The 18387-nt window shown below is 44.8% G+C and overlaps 1 protein-coding gene across 1 annotated transcript in view; it reads left to right on the top strand.

Annotated features, from left to right (window-relative positions):
• Window positions 1–18387, top strand: part of Scn10a (sodium voltage-gated channel alpha subunit 10) — a 92080-nt gene that overhangs the window by 26787 nt on the left and 46906 nt on the right. The window contains exons 4-12 of the mRNA XM_047530538.1: window positions 755–883; window positions 1404–1495; window positions 4092–4313; window positions 4746–4812; window positions 8531–8672; window positions 8796–8993; window positions 9724–9894; window positions 13084–13362; window positions 15972–16083. Of these exons, the coding sequence (XP_047386494.1) occupies window positions 755–883; window positions 1404–1495; window positions 4092–4313; window positions 4746–4812; window positions 8531–8672; window positions 8796–8993; window positions 9724–9894; window positions 13084–13362; window positions 15972–16083 (1412 nt within the window). The remainder of the gene's footprint in view (window positions 1–754; window positions 884–1403; window positions 1496–4091; window positions 4314–4745; window positions 4813–8530; window positions 8673–8795; window positions 8994–9723; window positions 9895–13083; window positions 13363–15971; window positions 16084–18387) is intronic.

Below are 18387 nucleotides of genomic sequence, written 5' to 3' on the forward strand. Positions count from 1 at the left end.
TCCCAACTCAGACCTACTGGATCAGAAAAAGACGCCCTCAGGACAGAGTCTAGAAATGAGCAGGACGTCAGGTGTTCTGATGCTTGCTAGAGTGTGAGAACCTGCCGCAGGTGAAGGAGGGAATCTGAACATTTGAGAAACCTCAACTCCAACCTCAACTCCACATGCATCTCTTCAAATTCAAACCAGTCAAATAAAGATGCTATTTAGAGATAACCTCCTCTGCTAGGATTCATCCTCCTGAGATGGATCTAAATCCACTTGTGGATGCCTTTTTCTTTCACAGCACCTAGATCAGGATCATAGGCAGACCAGGGATGATGGTAGGAGAAGAAATGAGAGTCAAAAATAGAGAAGGTTGCGGGGAGGAGTGTAGCAGAGCCTCGTCCCTCTTCTACATCTTCCACTACAAACAGACTGGAAAAGGAGCCTCCAGTTCCCATAGGACAGGAGCTCCTGAGAGACTCCTGAAACAGGAGGATCCTTGTTCTTAGCCTGCCACTGCCCTCTGTCTACCTCCGGAGGTTGCTGGCATCTCAGTCACGCATGCCCCTCCCCCCCCCACTAGTGCAGCTGCCAGCGATCTTGTCTTGTCTTCTTAGCTCAACTTCTTCCCCTTCTTCATCTTGCTGATGTTCTTGCTCATGCTGCCCTGGAACAACCACAGCAGTTCATCTCCCCTTCCGGAGGCAGAAGGAACCACCTGAGCTCTCTCCATGGCCCCATTAATGCCCCTTTCCACCCTCCTCCCCAGGTACATATTCACTGTCATTTACACCTTTGAAGCTTTGATCAAGATACTGGCAAGAGGATTTTGTCTAAATGAGTTCACGTACCTGAGAGATCCTTGGAACTGGCTGGACTTTAGCGTCATTACCCTGGCGTGAGTATTTGCCCACACTGATTGGCGTTTGTTCCTGTGTGTCCAGGTTCTGGGTGTGTTTCTTTATCTCACTTCAGCTTCCTTATCTGGCCTGGGGTTTTCTTGCCATAGAGTACCCACAGGGACAAATCAAAGACCTTAGCTCTGAGCTGATAATTGGCCAAAGTGGATGAAGCAAAGTTCATCCTACCCATATTGGGTACCTAGCCAACTTGATGGCATCTCCAGAGGAACCATGTCTGAGCAGATGGACTGGCCAAGACTGTGTCCTTGAATATCCATAATCTATGGGGTGCACAGAGCCTCTTGATCATAGTGCATCTTCTGAAATGGTCTTTTCCAAAAGAGAATGTGGTAATTAAATCAGTGCCTGTGTCTATAGATGGTAGTGCCACTAAGTTCTCAGTCTCGGTCCTGAGTTTTCCTAAGTTCACACTATCTGACGTTTTCCTTACATATGCCTCATGCATTCCTGGAGCCCTCTCCTTGCAGAAATGCTGACTGACTTCTTGTCCTACAGATATGTTGGTGCAGCAATAGATCTCCGAGGAATCTCTGGCCTGAGGACATTCCGCGTTCTTAGAGCTTTAAAAACAGTTTCTGTGATCCCAGGTGAGCTTCTTTAACCAGCACATGTATTCACAGAGCAAATGTTAGTTTTCAGAGCCTAATGCCCTTCTTTAGTTTTCATAGAAACCTGTACGACTCCAGGGCAAGGACTACTGCCCTTACTTAAGAGACAAAGAAGTTGAGATTCTGGGTATAGAAAACACAAGCTCAAGACCTTATCACTAGTAAGAGCAAAAGTGTGAACTGGAAGCCCACTGTCCTGACTCCAAGTCCATGCTCTGTCCACACATCCCATGCCTTACCATCAGTAAATGACAAGAAGACCGCGTCCTCATTTTCTATTCTTGCTACGGGGTTGAGGGGCAAAACCCACAGGTGGATTCTCACATAGACCTTGAACAGAAGATTTCATCTTGGTAGTGGGGAGGAAGAGAGCAAGCAATCCGAGAGCCTGACTGCTCCACCAGGTCCTGGGATCTAAAAGCCTGAGCCCCAGTCCTGTCATTAGACCTGCAGAGGAGAAAAAAAATTAGGCAATTCTTTTTTTAAAAATAATTTTAATTAGTGCATTATAATTGTGTGTAATAGTGGGATTTCTTTTGACATATTCATAAATGCATATAACATAATTTCCTCCATTTCAGTCCCCACTACTTCCACTTACCCTCCCCAACTCTCTCCCCTGATTTCCTTCCTCTACTCTATTGGTCTTCCTTCCGTTTATTTAATTGGTGCATTATATTTATATGTAAAATTGGAATGCATTGTGATATATTCATGCATGCATAAGGCATAAGTAGTCACCTTCATTCCCCAGTTCTTCCCCTTTCCCTTCCCTCCCTTCTCCCCATTGGTCCCTCACTTCTACTCTACTGATCTCCCTTTATTTTTGCAAAGTTCCCTTTTTTAATTCCTTTTTTTCCCTTAGCTTTCAAATATGAGAGAAAACATTGGACCCTGGACTTTCTGAATCTGGCTTTTTTCACTTAGCATGATGTTCTCCAGTTCCAAACTAGGCAAGTCGTGACTACAGAGAATTCAGAAACAAGTGTATTCCACCAAAGCTCATCTTATTGAACCTCCAATAACTCTGTTGTCACCCTTCTGTGACTACTCAACGCCCACTGGTTTGGTGGTGGGGATAGTGAGGAGAGAGATAAATTATGGCCCCTTGTGACCTGGAGAATGATTTCCCCTCTCCCCTGAGAATCTCTTCCCTTGCTGGGAAAATACAACACTAATTCTAGAGCAAAAGTCCTTTTCTACCAGTCCATGTCTGGCTTGGCAAGGAGAGATTGGAAACCCTTTGCCAACTTCCTCTGAATGAAGTTCCTGAAGAAACCATAATTGTGTCTTTTGGTATCTCTCTCACCTACTCTTAGCCAGAAGATCCTGAGTCTTGTTCATAAGACCTGGCCCATCCAGTCTCCTCTATGGCCTCCTCCCTGACCTCTACCCACCTTGCATCATGTTCCAGAATCCAACCCAGCATTCCATAAATACTCCAAGTCCATGCTCATCTCCCAACCTGTGGCTGGAATGTCCTTCCTCCTCTCCCTACTCAGCTCACACTCACTTCTCAGTGTTCTGCCAAGGACAGAGTGTTTACAACATAGTTATAAGAACACCCCCTAGTCTTTTCCAACCTCCACACACTCCACCCACCTACTCCCACCATGAGCTTCAGTTAAGAGTTCTCTGTGCGCCCATCCTCTTGATAGCACTATGAAGTTTCCCTTCCATTGTCAGACCACCCACTCCACACCAGCACCACAACTGTCACTCAGCTTCCAGCTCAGGGACTGTCATGTGGAGTGCGCGATGGATTATCGGTTTACCACTAAGACAACCCAGACTGCTTCCCTAGTCAAAGATCTTTTTGCTGCCTGTGAAGCTGCCCTCCAAAGAAGTTCATTTCATCTGCCCAAGCAACAGTCACCCCTTCTTAAATGAGCATGGCCACATCTTTGCTGCCAGATCTGCTTGACTTGGAAATACTCTTCCTCAATGTCTCTTGGTTTCTACCTCAGTAACTCTCAGTGACTTTTGTGGTCTCACTCTATTGCTAAGTTCATCTTTCTGTGTCGTTTTGCTTCTATCTCTCTTTCTTTGTCTATCTTTCCCTCACTTTATCTCCCTTGCATCTTCCTTCCCCCATGTCTCTCTCTCACACACACACACAAACACACACACACACACACACACACACACACACCCTGAGATTCATGTGTACCAAGCCTCAAACTGCCTCCCAGAACTGAGATACTAAGATGAGAACTGAGAGATGCCAAATGACTGGAGTTAAGTGAGTAACCTCACATGAGAACAGGATAGGGAACACAGTGGTTATTCAGCAATTTTTAAAAATTGAATTGCTAATATCAGAAATGTATTAACCCTAAAATGATAAGACATGTATTGCCTGGATCCCAATTGCTTATTGTTATAATGAGAACAATAGCCCCTGCCTGCCTACCTGCCTGCCCCTCAGGGCCATTGCAAGGTCCTGATGAGAAGCTGGGCTTGGAACTGCCCTGGAATTCGTAAACACTTCACACCTACAAGAAGAGAATGGGAAGGATGTGTGTGCTGTGTGGCACATCACCCACACCAGAGTATCACAGTCATCTTCCTACAGGGCTGAAGGTCATTGTGGGGGCCCTGATCCACTCCGTGAGGAAGCTGGCTGATGTGACCATCCTTACTGTCTTCTGCCTGAGTGTCTTTGCCCTGGTGGGTCTGCAGCTCTTCAAGGGCAACCTCAAGAACAAGTGTGTCAAGAATGACACAGCTCCTGATGAGGCCTCTAACTATTCATCTCACAGAACAAGTGAGTGGAATGTCCCTCATGGAGATCAAGGTATGGTTGGGACAGTGGGACCCAATGGACATAGGAAAGGGTGAGGCCCCTGTGTATCTGTATAGACATATATTTTGATTCCTTATTCCTGCTGAAATGCTTCTCCTGAGTTGTGTTTTACTTTGGGATCACAATTGCTTGTTGCTCAGTATCCCTTTTGCAAGGAAATTAGCTTTAAATCCAGACGCAAGTCATACTGACTGTGCTGGGGTGGAGCTTAGAGCTGAAGTCACTGGTCAGCCTTTCTTCCATGGGAATTTGCACCTTCTGTAGAGCTCAGGATGCCAGCTGAGTGCCCGCTGAGCGTACATAGTCAAGGGAGCTCACTTCACTCACAGAGAAGACTTAGGAAGTGTTGTGTTTGCTATACGGGCCTGTGTCAGAAGACTCAGAATCATACATATGGCTTTTATTTCTTCCTTTCTTTGGCAGATTTATCATATGTTATTAAATCAGGCACTTCTGATCCCTTACTGTGTGGCAATGGATCTGATGCAGGGTGAGTACACAACACATGACAGCCTCAAAGCCCAGCAGTACTTTCTCCATTGTCCTCCACATTTTCTGGGCGGAGACTGGGTTACAGGTTGTGAGGAAGATGTATAAATGAATAAGTCATAGTCTTTGCCATTCTAGGCTTTGTGGCAATAGAAGTGTATGAGTTAGTTTTTGCCATGTAACAAACAACCCCAAGATTTTGTGACTTAAAACAGTTACCATTTATTTAGCTCATGATTCTATGCATCAGCATTTTAGGCTGAGATCAGCTGGCCATTGGCTGGCATTGAACAGGCTCATTCATGCATCTGAAGACTGTGGACAGATTAACTGCAAGACAGCTGATCTAGAATACCTATTATCTATGGGTGATCTTTCAGTCCCTAGCAGTCTAGCCTGAGCCTGTTCTCATGCAGGAACAGAATTCCAAGAGAATTTGTAGAAGTGTAAAAGTCCTCTTGAAGTCTAGACTTAAAACTGGTATGATGTCACTCTTTCTGCGTTCTATTGACCAAAGCAAGTCACAAGTCAGTACGGATCCAAGGGATGGGGAAATCGACTTCACCTCTCAAGGAAAGAGCTGCAAATTCCTGTTGCAAAGGGGTGTACATACTGAAGGGGGAAAAATTATAGCCATTTTGCAAATGACCTACTCCAGGAAGAAGCTAATATTTATTAAGCATATTTGTGTCAAATACTCTGTATTTAATGATCATACGGGTTTCATTATTGTTGCATACTAGAGGAAGAAACACATACATAACACTTTGCAATTTCAAATTTCTACAGAGGTCAGACACATAACAACAGATGAGTGGAGCAAGCCAGGAGGGAACCATAGCAACTGGGAGTTCATTCCCCATCTAAAGGGAACAGTCACTGTTCAGTCCTGTCTGTGGTTGCCATGTGGAAATGTGGGTCCACTGCTTCCAGCTCTTCTAACTTTTAAAGAGAGATCGGAAATTTTGATTTTTAAGTGAAATTTCCCAACTATAAATTTGGTTACTAGTTGCCCAAAATGTCTACATATTGTGTTGACCAAACAAAATATGTCTACATGCTAAATTCAGCCTGTAAACTGCCAGGGTTTTTTTGTTTTTCTCTATCTCACTTGCATATACAAAAAATACAAAAGTGCTGCACTGTGGAGAACAAGTGCTGAGCCACAGGATCCAGGGACTGGGGAAACAGTGAGGTAGCAAGGGGGGAGTTCAGGGAAGGCTTCTTGGAAACAGTGGTAGATAAGATGCTTCCAGTCTGCGTTTCCAGGAGATGTTGGATGGGGACCATTCCAAGTGGCAGAACAGAAAGTGAGATGAAGCTTAGGGGTGGGCATTCCTCAGTTCTGCTTTGGTTTCTGGGCCTCTGGAGTAAGACATGAGCAGAAAAAATTCGTGCAGCAGATCAGAGAGGCCAGGTTCATCTCTCCCACCTCCATGGCTGTGAGCCTGGAAGATCAGCACTCACAGTGTTGTTACTCCCTGAGCGACTGACAGCCCCACATTGCCCAGACGGAGCTGGCAGGACCTGTGTGAGGCTCTACCTTAATTGGCTCACTAGCAAAATAATCTCAGATAGAGCTAAGAGGTGGGGACAAAAAAGAAATTTGGTCCACATCTGATTCCTTGGTTTCTTTCTTTAGAAATACTCTTGGCATTTGGGTCTTTGGCTCAGGGAGGGGGTTGTTCTGATGTCAGTTTCCATTTTCCTTTGGATTTAAACCAAGGCCCTCCCAATGTCCTCTTCCTGTCTAGATGATGGCATTTCCCAAGCCAGTGGTTCCAGAGCAACTCAAGTACTTTTCCATGATAAAGTTGTGGGGGGTCCATCTATGCCTCCCACCTCAGCTCACAGAAACCAGACCTCCTTCTGGGAAGGTCCCAGTCAGGCAGTGGAGGAATGGACCCAGCTGGGGACTTAGTTGAAAGGTCAGCTCAAAATGATAGCACAGTGAGCCCTGAGGTAGCCTGCTGTGAACACCAATTCTGGATCTGGTGCTGGGCCACAGAAAAGCCAGAGCCCTGAGTAAAGTCCCACAAGGACCAATGGCACCATGGGAGAAAGTCTGGGGTCTCAAGGTGGAGAATGAGTACTGCAATACCTGGGGAGTTTCTGCATTTTGTCACAGGTGCTATTCCAGCCCCTCCTTTTGGTAGCTCCCAACAGCAGGAATTTCAACTTGCATTTTATGTATATAATATTTACTGTGCTGAGAGTGCTGTGCAAGGGACTGTGCACCACAGACTCGTTTCATCCCCAGAGCACTTAACTGTTGTGACACCGAGCAGTTAGTCATCAATGTGCAGTGAACAGGGTGGAGTCCTACAGAAGACCTAGAAATAAGCCTGTCCTCAGAGTTAATTAGGAAACTAGATCCTTGGGAGAACAACCCAAGGGTCTGCAGAGTCAGGGAACTTGCAAATGTCAAGGTGGAGATTGAACTGGAATTGATGCTAATTAATTTGTTAGCGTTCTAATCAATTCAGTGGGTCCTGAAGCCTATGCGTTCACCTGGATGTCTGGAGTAAGGAGAATCCCTGGGGTTGGTGTTTGGGATGACTCCCAGGAGTAAAAGAATCCTGAAGTTCACACAAGGATACAAGGTGCTACTGTGTCCCTGACCAGGTCATCTCCACTGGGGTGGACAGGAGCTACTCATATGCCCTGAGCTGAGAGATACTTCTTTTCATCTATCCACCTGCTCTTATGAGGGAGAGAGAGAGGAGTCTAGCACATCCCACCCTAGCACTCACCAAGTAGCCATTGTTACATCAGCCTCCCTTTCTTCAGGAGGAGTCTGGGCCCACTTAAGTATTGGGCTCCTTTATGGCTGCGTTTCTCCTTTCTAATGAATATGCTGGTACCTTTGTGGTCTTAGCCAACTGACTTCTCTCTGAGCTCCACCCTCCTCATCTGTAGAGAAGGATTATTGAGATGAATAAATTACAGTGTTCGTAAAGCAAATGGAAAGTGCTATTTTCATTGTTATCTATAATTGGTCAGTCTTCCTTTGATAGACAGCTTTGCAGATGATACCAACACTGAAGTCTGTGTTATTGTTACTGAATATCCCTTACCCAGGTATGAACTGGTAAGGAGTTTGACACCTTATGGAATCAGTTTTGGGCAGTCACCTGGTCTTCCCAGGATACTCCCCTGGATGTAAAATTCTGGAGTAAAAGACTTAACATCCCATTTTATGAATGAGAGAAATTGAATCCTAAAGGTACTAAGTATCCAAAGTCATTCAGCATGGATCTGGAGACTATCATGCTAAGTGAAATAAGCCAATCCCAAAAAACTTAAGAATGTTTTCTCTGATGTGGAAGCTAACCCACAATAGGGGATGGAGAAATTAGAAGTCCAGTGGACTAGATGAAGGGGAATGAAGGGAAGGGAGTAGGGATAGGAGTCGGAAGGACGGTGGAGTGAATCTGGCATAACTTTCCTATGTTCCTATTTTAATACACCACAGTGAATCTCACCACAAGATTCGGATCCTAATTAGAATAAGATACATTCTACCTTTGTACAATTATATCAAAATGGACTCTACTATCATGTATGACTAAAGAGATTCAATAAAATTTTAAAAAGTCATACAGATAATAAGAAGGTCTGGCCTTTTACTCTGATCTCTAACTTCAAACCCTGTGGTTTCTCTGCAACCCCCCAAAGCAGGGCTACACAATCAATGACCTTCTCTGTTCTTGCTGCAGCCACTGCCCTGTTGGTTCTATCTGCCTTAAAACTTCTGAAAACCCAGATTTTAACTACACCAGCTTTGATTCCTTTGCTTGGGCTTTCCTCTCACTGTTCCGCCTCATGACACAGGATTCCTGGGAACGGCTCTACCAGCAGGTATTGATCTGCATGTCCCCACACAAACTAGCTGGGCTATACTCTTCCTGGAGGATCCTAACCTAACCTCAGGGACCCACATGCTATGAGTACAGGTCTGTCTTCTTTACCTTGAATCTGCAGACCCTCAGAGCTTCTGGGAAAATGTATATGGTCTTTTTTGTGCTGGTCATCTTCCTGGGATCTTTCTACCTAGTCAACTTGATCTTGGCTGTGGTCACCATGGCATATGAAGAACAGAACCAGGCGACAATTGCTGAAATTGAAGCAAAGGAGAAGAAGTTTCAGGAGGCTCTTGAGATGCTCCGGAAGGAGCAGGAGGTTTGTGAGGGTAACAAGTTTTGTGAACACAACTGCAGAGTGTACATTCTTGGACAGAGTCTGAATTAGGTTCATTTACAAATTACCAGGTTTCACTTAGATTAAGTTGCCATTCTAGAGAACCGCAAGAGGATGCCTCTTACCTCAGGGATTGTCTGAAGTGAGGTTTTTCTCGAAAAAGAGAACCCGAATAGGATTCTTGTACAAGTAATTTATTCAGGGAGACTTCTCAGGAGAAGTGGAATGAAGGAAGCAAGGTGGGGTGGGAATGGAACTAGACAATGAAGTGGTCTCAACCCAAGGCTAGCTTCAGCTTGAGTCCCTGGAGAGCTCTGGAGCATGATTTACACCACAAAGTTAGTCACTCCTTGAGGCAAGTGACCTGGCCTTTTGTACCCCCATTCCTACACCAGGGAAAGAAACCCATGGAATTTTTCTCCATGATGCAGGTGTGTGCATTAGCAGCTGCCACAAGCAGCAGGGCATAGGTATACTCACCTGGTTAAAAGGACTGGGTGGGGCACCAAGAGTCAGCTGCAGGGTCTGAGTGAGAGAGGTAACTCAGAAGTGGCTGTTCCTGTTGCATCTCAACCCCACCACCACCCTGAACCTTACCTTTAACTCTCTCTGTCCCAAACCCCCCATCCCTGTGACACCCCATGTCAGGTACACATATTTAGGCTAAGCCCACCAGATACTGTTGGCTGAAGCTGATGTTCTTTCTCATCAGGTGCTGACAGCACTGGGCATTGACACAGCCTCTCTCCATTCCCACGACGGATCACCTTTACCTTCCAAAAATGCCAGTGAGAGAAGGCACAGAATAAAACCAAAAGTGTCGGAGGGCTCCACGGATGACAACAGATCACCCCAATCTGAGCCTTACAACCAGCGCAGGATGGTAAGGGGCTCAGGTTTGTGCTCTAAAGATTAACCACCTTGTCAGCTGCTGTGGGCAGAGAGTTGACACGGGAAAAGGTCTAGCAGGGAGACAGTCAGAGGCACAGAGATTAGGATGTTTTAGTAATCCAGACACCCATCCCATCCCAATGGTGGCCTAAATGTGGGCAGAGTCACGTTAGATGGGGCATGTTAGAGGTAAAGTATAGGAATCTTTCTTAAAGGAAGGCATCAACAAGATTGGGACTGTGGAATATAGAAAAAGAAAAGAGGAGTCACAGATGACTCCAGGGTTTCAGAACTGGGCACTTAGCTGGGTGATGTTTCTAAAACACAGGCACGGGAGAAAGAACCAGGTTTTTAAGGAAGGCAGGGAGCCCATACTGGACAAACTGACCTTGAAGTGTCTGGGAACATCAAAGGTCAGCTTCCCTGGGCCCTCTGACCTGCAGGTCCTGAGCTGGCAGGCAGTCTCTGTCCTTGGTGCTGAAACAATTCAAAACTATCTTTCTGATCTCATGCCTCAGGCCCTGCAGCTAAAGTTGTCATCTATTGTTGGCAAGGAGGATCCCAGAGCCCATCTCTGTGACACAGTCCAGCCCAGGAATGGTGTCAGAACCTCACCTTCTACCGTTTAGCAATTCTGCCCCATTTGAACTTTTAGTTCCCACTGCAAGGTCCCACTCCAATGTCCCTCAACAGGCTTTCTCCCACCACCTCCCTGTCCCTCAAAAATCCTGTGTACAATAAATATTCCCTTTCTATAGGAAAGGTAGTAGAAGGGTAGTTCCCACGTTAATAGTATGGAAAGGGGGATAAACATAGCTATTCTTCACGCATCCTGCCCTCTCTATCTCTCTTGTTGATCTCTCTCATCTAAAGGACTCTCTACTTTTCTGCAATACCATCTCCAACCCTGAGGTGTGTGTGTGTGTGTGTGTGTGTGTGTGGGTGTGTGTATACACAGACACACTTACATGCATTCTGACCCTAGCGACATACCCACATTGAAGAATTTATTTGCATCTGTGCCCTTTTATTCCTTGTTCTGCCTCTTTTGAGCAGCACCTGCCGTACACAGGGCATAGTTCAGATGATGTTTCAAAGGAAATTTGACTGGAGCTCTGACAATCACAGAGCAGGATGAATCACAGCTTCCATGGAAATGTCAATGACACTCTGAATTGGGCTTTAATTTCCCCCATTCACTCAGCCCCATACAGATTAACACCTGGATGTCCAAGAATTGTTTCATCTGCATGTTTGTCTCTCCATTTGTACTTACCTGCATAAGGAAAAAAAGAGACTGTGTCTTATTCACTCAAGAATACTAAGTGCTTGGTGTATAGGGAGAACTAAAACATGGCCTCTTTCCCAAGGACTTCTGTTGGGGTGGAGGAGGCAGATATAAAAACAGAATATGTGTTAAATACTGTAGTAGAGACATACGTGTGATGTTTTAGAAATAAATGAGGAAAAAAACCTCTTGTGGGGGTGGATGTGTGTCAGAAAATGTCTCCTGAATGAGGAGGAAATGAGGTGAATAGCAAAGAGTATATAGGGTTCTTTCAGTAATCAAAAGTATGGGAGGGCTTAGGAGAAGTATTCTCCAGGGAAAAAGAAGAACATGTATGTGCAAAGAAACCACGTGGATCCTTCTTGTATGCTAACTGGTTTGTTCAAGTTCATTACAAGAATGCATCCCTTCCTCTTTTTCCAGACATAGCCATCTGAAATATAGACCTTAGACAGCTTTTATATAAAGACATTTTCTGACCAGGAGTGATGAGATAGAGATTGGGGGTAAAACAGGAGAGACTATAGGGGTTTCCAGGAACACACAGAAGACTACTTGACCTGTTTTATTGATGCACTTTAGGGCGATATCAATGCTTAGACTCCGAGATCATTACCCACCATTTACCAAATAGGTTAATTCTGAAATAAATAGTGACCAAGCTGGCACTGGCTGTCAAATACTAGACCTAAGTATTTTCACTTTCTTCAATGGTTTGCATGGTATCCAAGTACAAGTAACTCATTCTTCCCATCTTTAATATATATTTGACAGTTATTCTCCTTTCCTTCAAAAGTGGATTTTTATGAGTCCTGTAGTTCTTGGTCATGTGTTCTAAGCAAAGAATGCTCTAGTTATAATACTGTCCTTGTAATGATGGTTGCTGAATAGAATCAGGCTCCAAATCATCAAGAAAGGAAACGCCATTTCTGTGGGAAAAAGAGAGAAGTGAGGAAGACTCTAATTGGCAAGATGCCCAACTTTTGTGGTTTAATAAATAAAAGGAACTAAGAATGGGAGGAGCCAAGCAGTATGATCAGAGTAGGGAGCCAGTGCTTACATTTTAGAAATACCATGTATGACCCAAGAACAGGATCCATGGCTTATTGTGGTCAGGTAACCACAGTAGTCCTGCAACTGGCTAACCCAAGCACTAAGTCTCTGGGGTTTCCAGGCCTATGAATTAGCTCTTTTCCTCTGGAACCTGTAAGCCACACAGTTCTCTCAGTGGGAGATTTTGATGGGAAATGTTTATTGACTTGGAAGAATGGCATTATTCTTCCAGGAAATTAGGCTGCAACTCTTCCTTCAATCTCCTCATTGTTGACTGTTCAAAGCTTGCCTCGAGGGATCCTGGAAACTCATTACACTATAAAGCTCTTGTCTCCTCCTTTGCAATACAAACTCTCACTCTCATACAGATGAGATGTAATGAATTGTACAACCTAATTTCCAGACAATAGAGTGCACTTGCCCATTCAACAACCACTTTCCAAGCATGTGCCAGTCCTAGTGTGCATAATAGTCTCCTTAGATCACCGCTTTGCATACAGAGAAGGGAACTTAAGACAGTTTTGTCCAGCTCTATGGCCAAAAGATGGCAAACAGCTGACCCATCCAATAGCAAGTTTGTCCTCTGACCTGATCTTGGCCACGATGGCCTGTTAGCTGATCTTCAGCACCCATAATCTTCCTTCCCTCCTGGCCTTTCCCTGAGTCTGTTTAGAATATCCTTTCCCCTGTCCACTCCATATGACTACCTAGAATACCCTTCAGATCTGTGTCATTGTTTAACTACTGGAAGGTCATGAGAATAGGGTCAGGAAGTGGAAGTGGGCAGAAGGGCCAGCTTCCAGCCCACTTTCTTTCCTGCTCATCTGGGGCAATGCCCAGTCTTTCCTAGGCCTTACTTCTGGAAGACGTCGGGCTAGCCATGGCAGTATGTTTCATTTCCGAGCCCCTGGCCGAGACGTCTCATTCCCTGATGGGATCACAGATGATGGAGTCTTTCAAGGAGACCATGAGAGCCGTCGGGGCTCCCTGCTGCTGAACAAGGTTGTTGGACAGCAAGGCCCACTGCCTCAACCCCCCAGCCTTGGCTCTGGGCATGGAGAAGAGGGATACTCAATGCTGCCCACTAGTGAGCTTGTCCCTGGAGCCACCGAAGTCCCGGTGAGTTTGTGCATGGTCTAGACTCTCAAAGTCTCCTCTCTCAAACCAGAGGCCTTTGATTAAGAAGCCCTGAGTGCCACCAATGGAAGGGTGTTTGAGTCATTCTGCCTCCCATCTGAACCCCATGTTAAAGACAAGGTAGGTGAGACCCAGAGAGAGCAACTGGGTTTTCCCGAAGTCAAACAAGTTTCCTGGCTTACTCCGCAGAAGAGTGATACAAATTTTTTCCTACTTATCTTCATATTTCCTCTTAGTGTTTCTGTTCCCACTCACCATCACTGCATGGTATATCACCTCATTTTCTCTCTGAGGGGCAGAATGTAACAGAAAAACTCAAGATCCTTCTATACTTGCCTATGGTTCTGTGCAAACTACCCAAGGTATGGCAAATGGGACCCAGAAAAATTCTAGGAGGTTCTCAGGACAGATCTTAGTAGAAGTGAAGTATTCCTTGCTTGAGTCACAGAAGAAATAATAGCCAAATGTACCAGTTAGGCAACAGTGACTAAATGTCCAGCACTCTTTAATAGAATAATTGTAGAGTCAATGGTAAATCAGGGACTCCTTACTGGATTGGAGCTGTGATTTAATTTGTGCTCTCCATTCAGTTTCAGTAAAGATGCTTCTAGTGTTTTTTCATTTGCCCTCTGTGGCTAGCCAGGCATACAGAGCAATTTGCAAACAGACTTGTAAAGACATCATTATACGGTTCTACTGACTTGAGTGAGTATTAAGAGTTGAGCTGCAATAACTCAATCTGATTAGTTGCTATGTGATTCAGGGTTCCAGCAAGAAACAAGACAGTCACTCCAATGGCTAAGTGGAAAGACTTTAGAAAAGTATTTAGAAAGGTGTGGGCTAGGCTCAGGGAAATAATAAGGAACAGCAAGGCACTGGAGACCAGCAACAGTGGGGAGTTATTACATGCCTAGGCTGAACGAGTGAAGGAAAAGACTAGGATCAGAATCTATGAAGAGCTGCAGCTGAGTGTCAGAGGCTGCGGCATAGAACCTGCCATCCTAGGGAGAGAATCACAGCTGCTACTCAACCATAGCCCAGCAGGAAGAAGCCAGGGGACAAACACCTGACTAGTCTCTCCTTTTATTCTCTAATGTCCTGTTTGTACCTCCCGTTGACCAAGCCTGAGCAGAACCAGAGAGTGAGGGTGAAGCATTTTGTACAGGTTGCCCTCCCTGGACACAGAGCAGGGCAAGGAGGTGGAGAGTAGTAGTGTTCTAACCTTGACTCCTTCTAAATGACTCAGCTAGGGTAAGATTTACTCTTTAAGTCCTTCCATGTTGCAAGTACCTGTGCCACATACCAACTGAATCCCCTTTAGCATTTCCCTCCATGCCTCCTTACCTCCCCTTGTAAAAAGCTTCCTAAATAATTGGAGGATGAAGTGAAATAATAAAGTTCCTACATTGTAGCTGCTAGTACCATTTGCAGAGCCCTCGGGCTTGGAAACTGTCTTAATTTCGTATTCATTAAGTTTCTACTATATACTTATGACCTTGATAAGCACTCCATCCATGCTTGTTGAATATGGACTCTGAATGGTTTGTGCAGAGCTGTCAGCTGCTTTGGACCTTGAACTCTCCAAGTCCAGAGTCTTGGAGACTGGTAGAGAATCCAGGCAGAACCTCCAGTGAAGGTTTAAAGAGGAAGGGGTCAAAAAGATTGTGATAGACAATGCCTGTTCAGCCTCCTGTAACAGGAGGGCAGCAAATAAATGACAGATATTCATTTTTCACAGTTCTGAAGAACGGGAGGTCCAAGGTCAAGGCATCTGCCATTTCAGTGTCTGGCAAGGACCCTCTTCCTGGCTCATAGGTGGAACTTTCTTGCTGTGTCCTGACTTAGTGGGAGAAGTGAGAGAGTTCTCTGGAGTTTCTTGTATAATGTCATGAATCTTATTCACTAGGGCTCCACCTTTGGGACTTAATCACTTCCTGAAGGCTCCACCTCCTAATACCATTACACTGAGGGTTAGCATTTCAACAGGAACTTGAGGTGGGAGGGGTGCACTAACATTCAGTCCATTACGGATAATCATCAGATGGGCAATAAATGCACACAAATATTCCCTGCAGAAAGAAAGAAACTGTGGAATTGGAAGCAGATCATGTGCTGGGGAAGGAAATGGGTCTATTAGATGGGAGGTCAGGAAATTTCACTGGGGAGTAAGAATTTCACAAATGCACTGCCCAGAGGAAGTCTCCTAACCACTGCCTGGCCCACTGCTCCTGCAGCTTCCACCTCCCTTTGATAGAAACCTCAGAGACCCTAGAGGCAGCCACATCACCACCTGGCTGTCCAGGTCCTGTCCTAGGGAAGCAGTTTGCAGAGACTCAGGTGAGTCCAAGTCACCACCCTGGCCTCCAACCTAATCTCTGGTTCCATCCCAGCTATATGCCTTGGTGTTCATGCCTGAGTTCTTACCTCAAGTTCAAGTGCCAGCCCTGTTTCTCCAAGACTGTCTGCAGCGGATCATGGTTTCACAGAACAGCTCAGCCCTGTGAGACTAGCCAGGAGGAGGCTTGAATGATGGTCTTTGCCACTGAAGACTTCAGGTTGGGGGAGCATCCTGACTGTTTGTGTCTCAGCAGGTGTTTGATGCAGGGCAGAAGAAGACTTTCTTGTCAGCAGAATACTTGAATGAACCTTTCAGAGTCCAAAGAGCAATGAGTGTTGTCAGTATCATGACCTCCGTCATCGAGGGTAAGTGCTCCTCATGGGGACATTCATCCACTGTGCAGTGATGAGTCTCACCTCCACCAAGGACCCATCTCTGTGTCCTGAGATCCTAAATACTCTTTCGTATGCCCTAGGTCCATCCTTTACTAATGTAGTTCTTATGTGCATAATTTTTCAAAAACAAAAGAATTCAATAAATGAAATATCCTAGTTCATCTCTTGTTCAAATTAGCGTCTCCTTCATATGTATTCACAAAACTAGATTTTCAAAAGTGGGCAGATACCAAGAGAATTCAGGTCACCTCTCAGGTGTACAAAAGATTAAAAGTCTTTAATTTTCTAGCATGGCAAAATTACCCCCATGGTTTTCGTGGCTGTAACACAGTGGGAATTTAATTTCTGTCTCAAGTCCCCATTATGCTAAAAATTGAAAGATAATTTAAGTAAATTAATCAGCTCACTTCTCTAAATCCTTGTCAATTCTGGGTTTTGTCATTCAAGTGTGAAGCCATTCAGTGTCCTTAGGGATGTGTCTAAGTTCTAGCTGCTTACACCCAGCCAAGGGCCGGAGGAGGAGACGGGTAGCATTGGGCCATGGCTCCAGTTTACCCAAGTTCTCAAATTTATGGCTGCATCTTCCTCACGCTGAGTCCGAGGCCTGTTCTAATCCAACCTTTGTTTTACTTCAGGGTATGGAGAATATTGCTCTAGTTATATCCACTTATTTAACTGCCTTAGAAAAACTAAATTTCTCTGGACTAGAGGAGGCAAAAGGGAGCTCAGATGTTGGTGTGCTGCTGAGAAGGGACACAATGTTCCTCCCTGGCAGCCCTCCACTGAAGCTTCATTTCAAGGTAGTGGGTATGAGCTATAGAAACTCTTTGGAGGATTGGAAACCAGAATCAATCTGGGCTTTACTTTCTGGGTGAAGCCAGAGGTGGCAGGGCCTAGAGACAGACCCACACACTCAGCATGATGCAGAAACTGTAGAGTAATGTACCTGGTAGAGAAAGCCTCGGGCCTTCTGTGAATGGCCACTCTGCTGAAGGCCCAGAATGGCAGCAGAGTGGTGGGACAGTCACTTCACCCCCATGAAGGCTATGGAAGGAGACAAGTGAGAGCCAAAGAGCGAATATAGAAAGGAAAGAGCAAAGAACCACCTGCAGGGATGGTCCCCTCAGAGGTGACATCAGAACTCAAATTCAAGTGAAATACAGTGAGCAATAAGTAAGTGTTCCACCCAACTTGAACTCCCAAAACCCAAGAACAACCTGAGATCATGAAAGAGCGTCAGGCATTGAATTAGCCGAAAAGAAAGTTCCCAGGTTAGGAACTTGAAGTCTAAATTGGATTCAATTACTGGGGTGAGGGACACCCTTAAGTTACATTTCTTGCATACCTGAGCTTTGGTGTTTTTGTTGTTGTTTGTTCTTTTTAGATATACGTGACAGGAGAGTGTATTTTGATATATTATGCATACATGGAGTATAACATTCTAATTAAGATTCCATTCTTGTGATTGTGCATGATGTGGAGTTACCGTGGTTGTGTATTCAAATACAAGGATAGGAAAGTTATGTCTGATTAATTCTACTGTCCTTCCTGTCCTGCTCCCCCCTCCTTTTCCATCATTCCCCTTTGTCTAATCCAATGAACTTCTATTCTTTCCCTCCCCACCCTCCCTTTTTGTGGGTTAGCATCTACATATTAGAAAGAACAGGACTTAAAATCAGCATACTACAGTGACACAGCCACATCAATGTTTATAACAGCTCAATTCACAATAGCTAAGCTGTGGAACTAATCTAGGTGTCCTTCAACAGATGAATGGATAAAGAAAATACGTCATGTATGCACAATGGAATATTACTCAGCCATAAAGAAGAATGAAATTATGACTTATGCTGGTAAATGGATGGAACTGAGCTTTGGTTTTAAGAATGCATACAGACTTTCAGCCAGGGATGGTGGCACATGGCTGCAATACCAGCAGCCAGAGAGACTGAGGCCAGAGGATCGCAAGTTCAAAGCCAGCCTCAGCAAAAGCAAGGCACTAAGCAACTCAGCGGGACCCTGTCTCTAAATAAAATACAAAATAGGGTTGAGGTGTGGCTCAGTGTTTGAGTGCCCTGGAGTTCAATCTCCAGTCCCCCCCTGCAAAAATGCATACAGACTTTCAAATCATTTTTCCTTGCTGATAACTATTTAATAATCACTTTTCATTATTGTATCTACACTCCCAACATTTTTCATGACTGCTTAGAACATCATGTTACTTTGCCTATAATTTTTTATTGGCCAGGTGGATTTTTTTCCTTTTTTTATTTT

Source organism: Sciurus carolinensis, chromosome 17 (genome assembly GCF_902686445.1).
Source record: "Sciurus carolinensis chromosome 17, mSciCar1.2, whole genome shotgun sequence".
Classification (NCBI taxonomy): domain Eukaryota; kingdom Metazoa; phylum Chordata; class Mammalia; order Rodentia; family Sciuridae; genus Sciurus; species Sciurus carolinensis.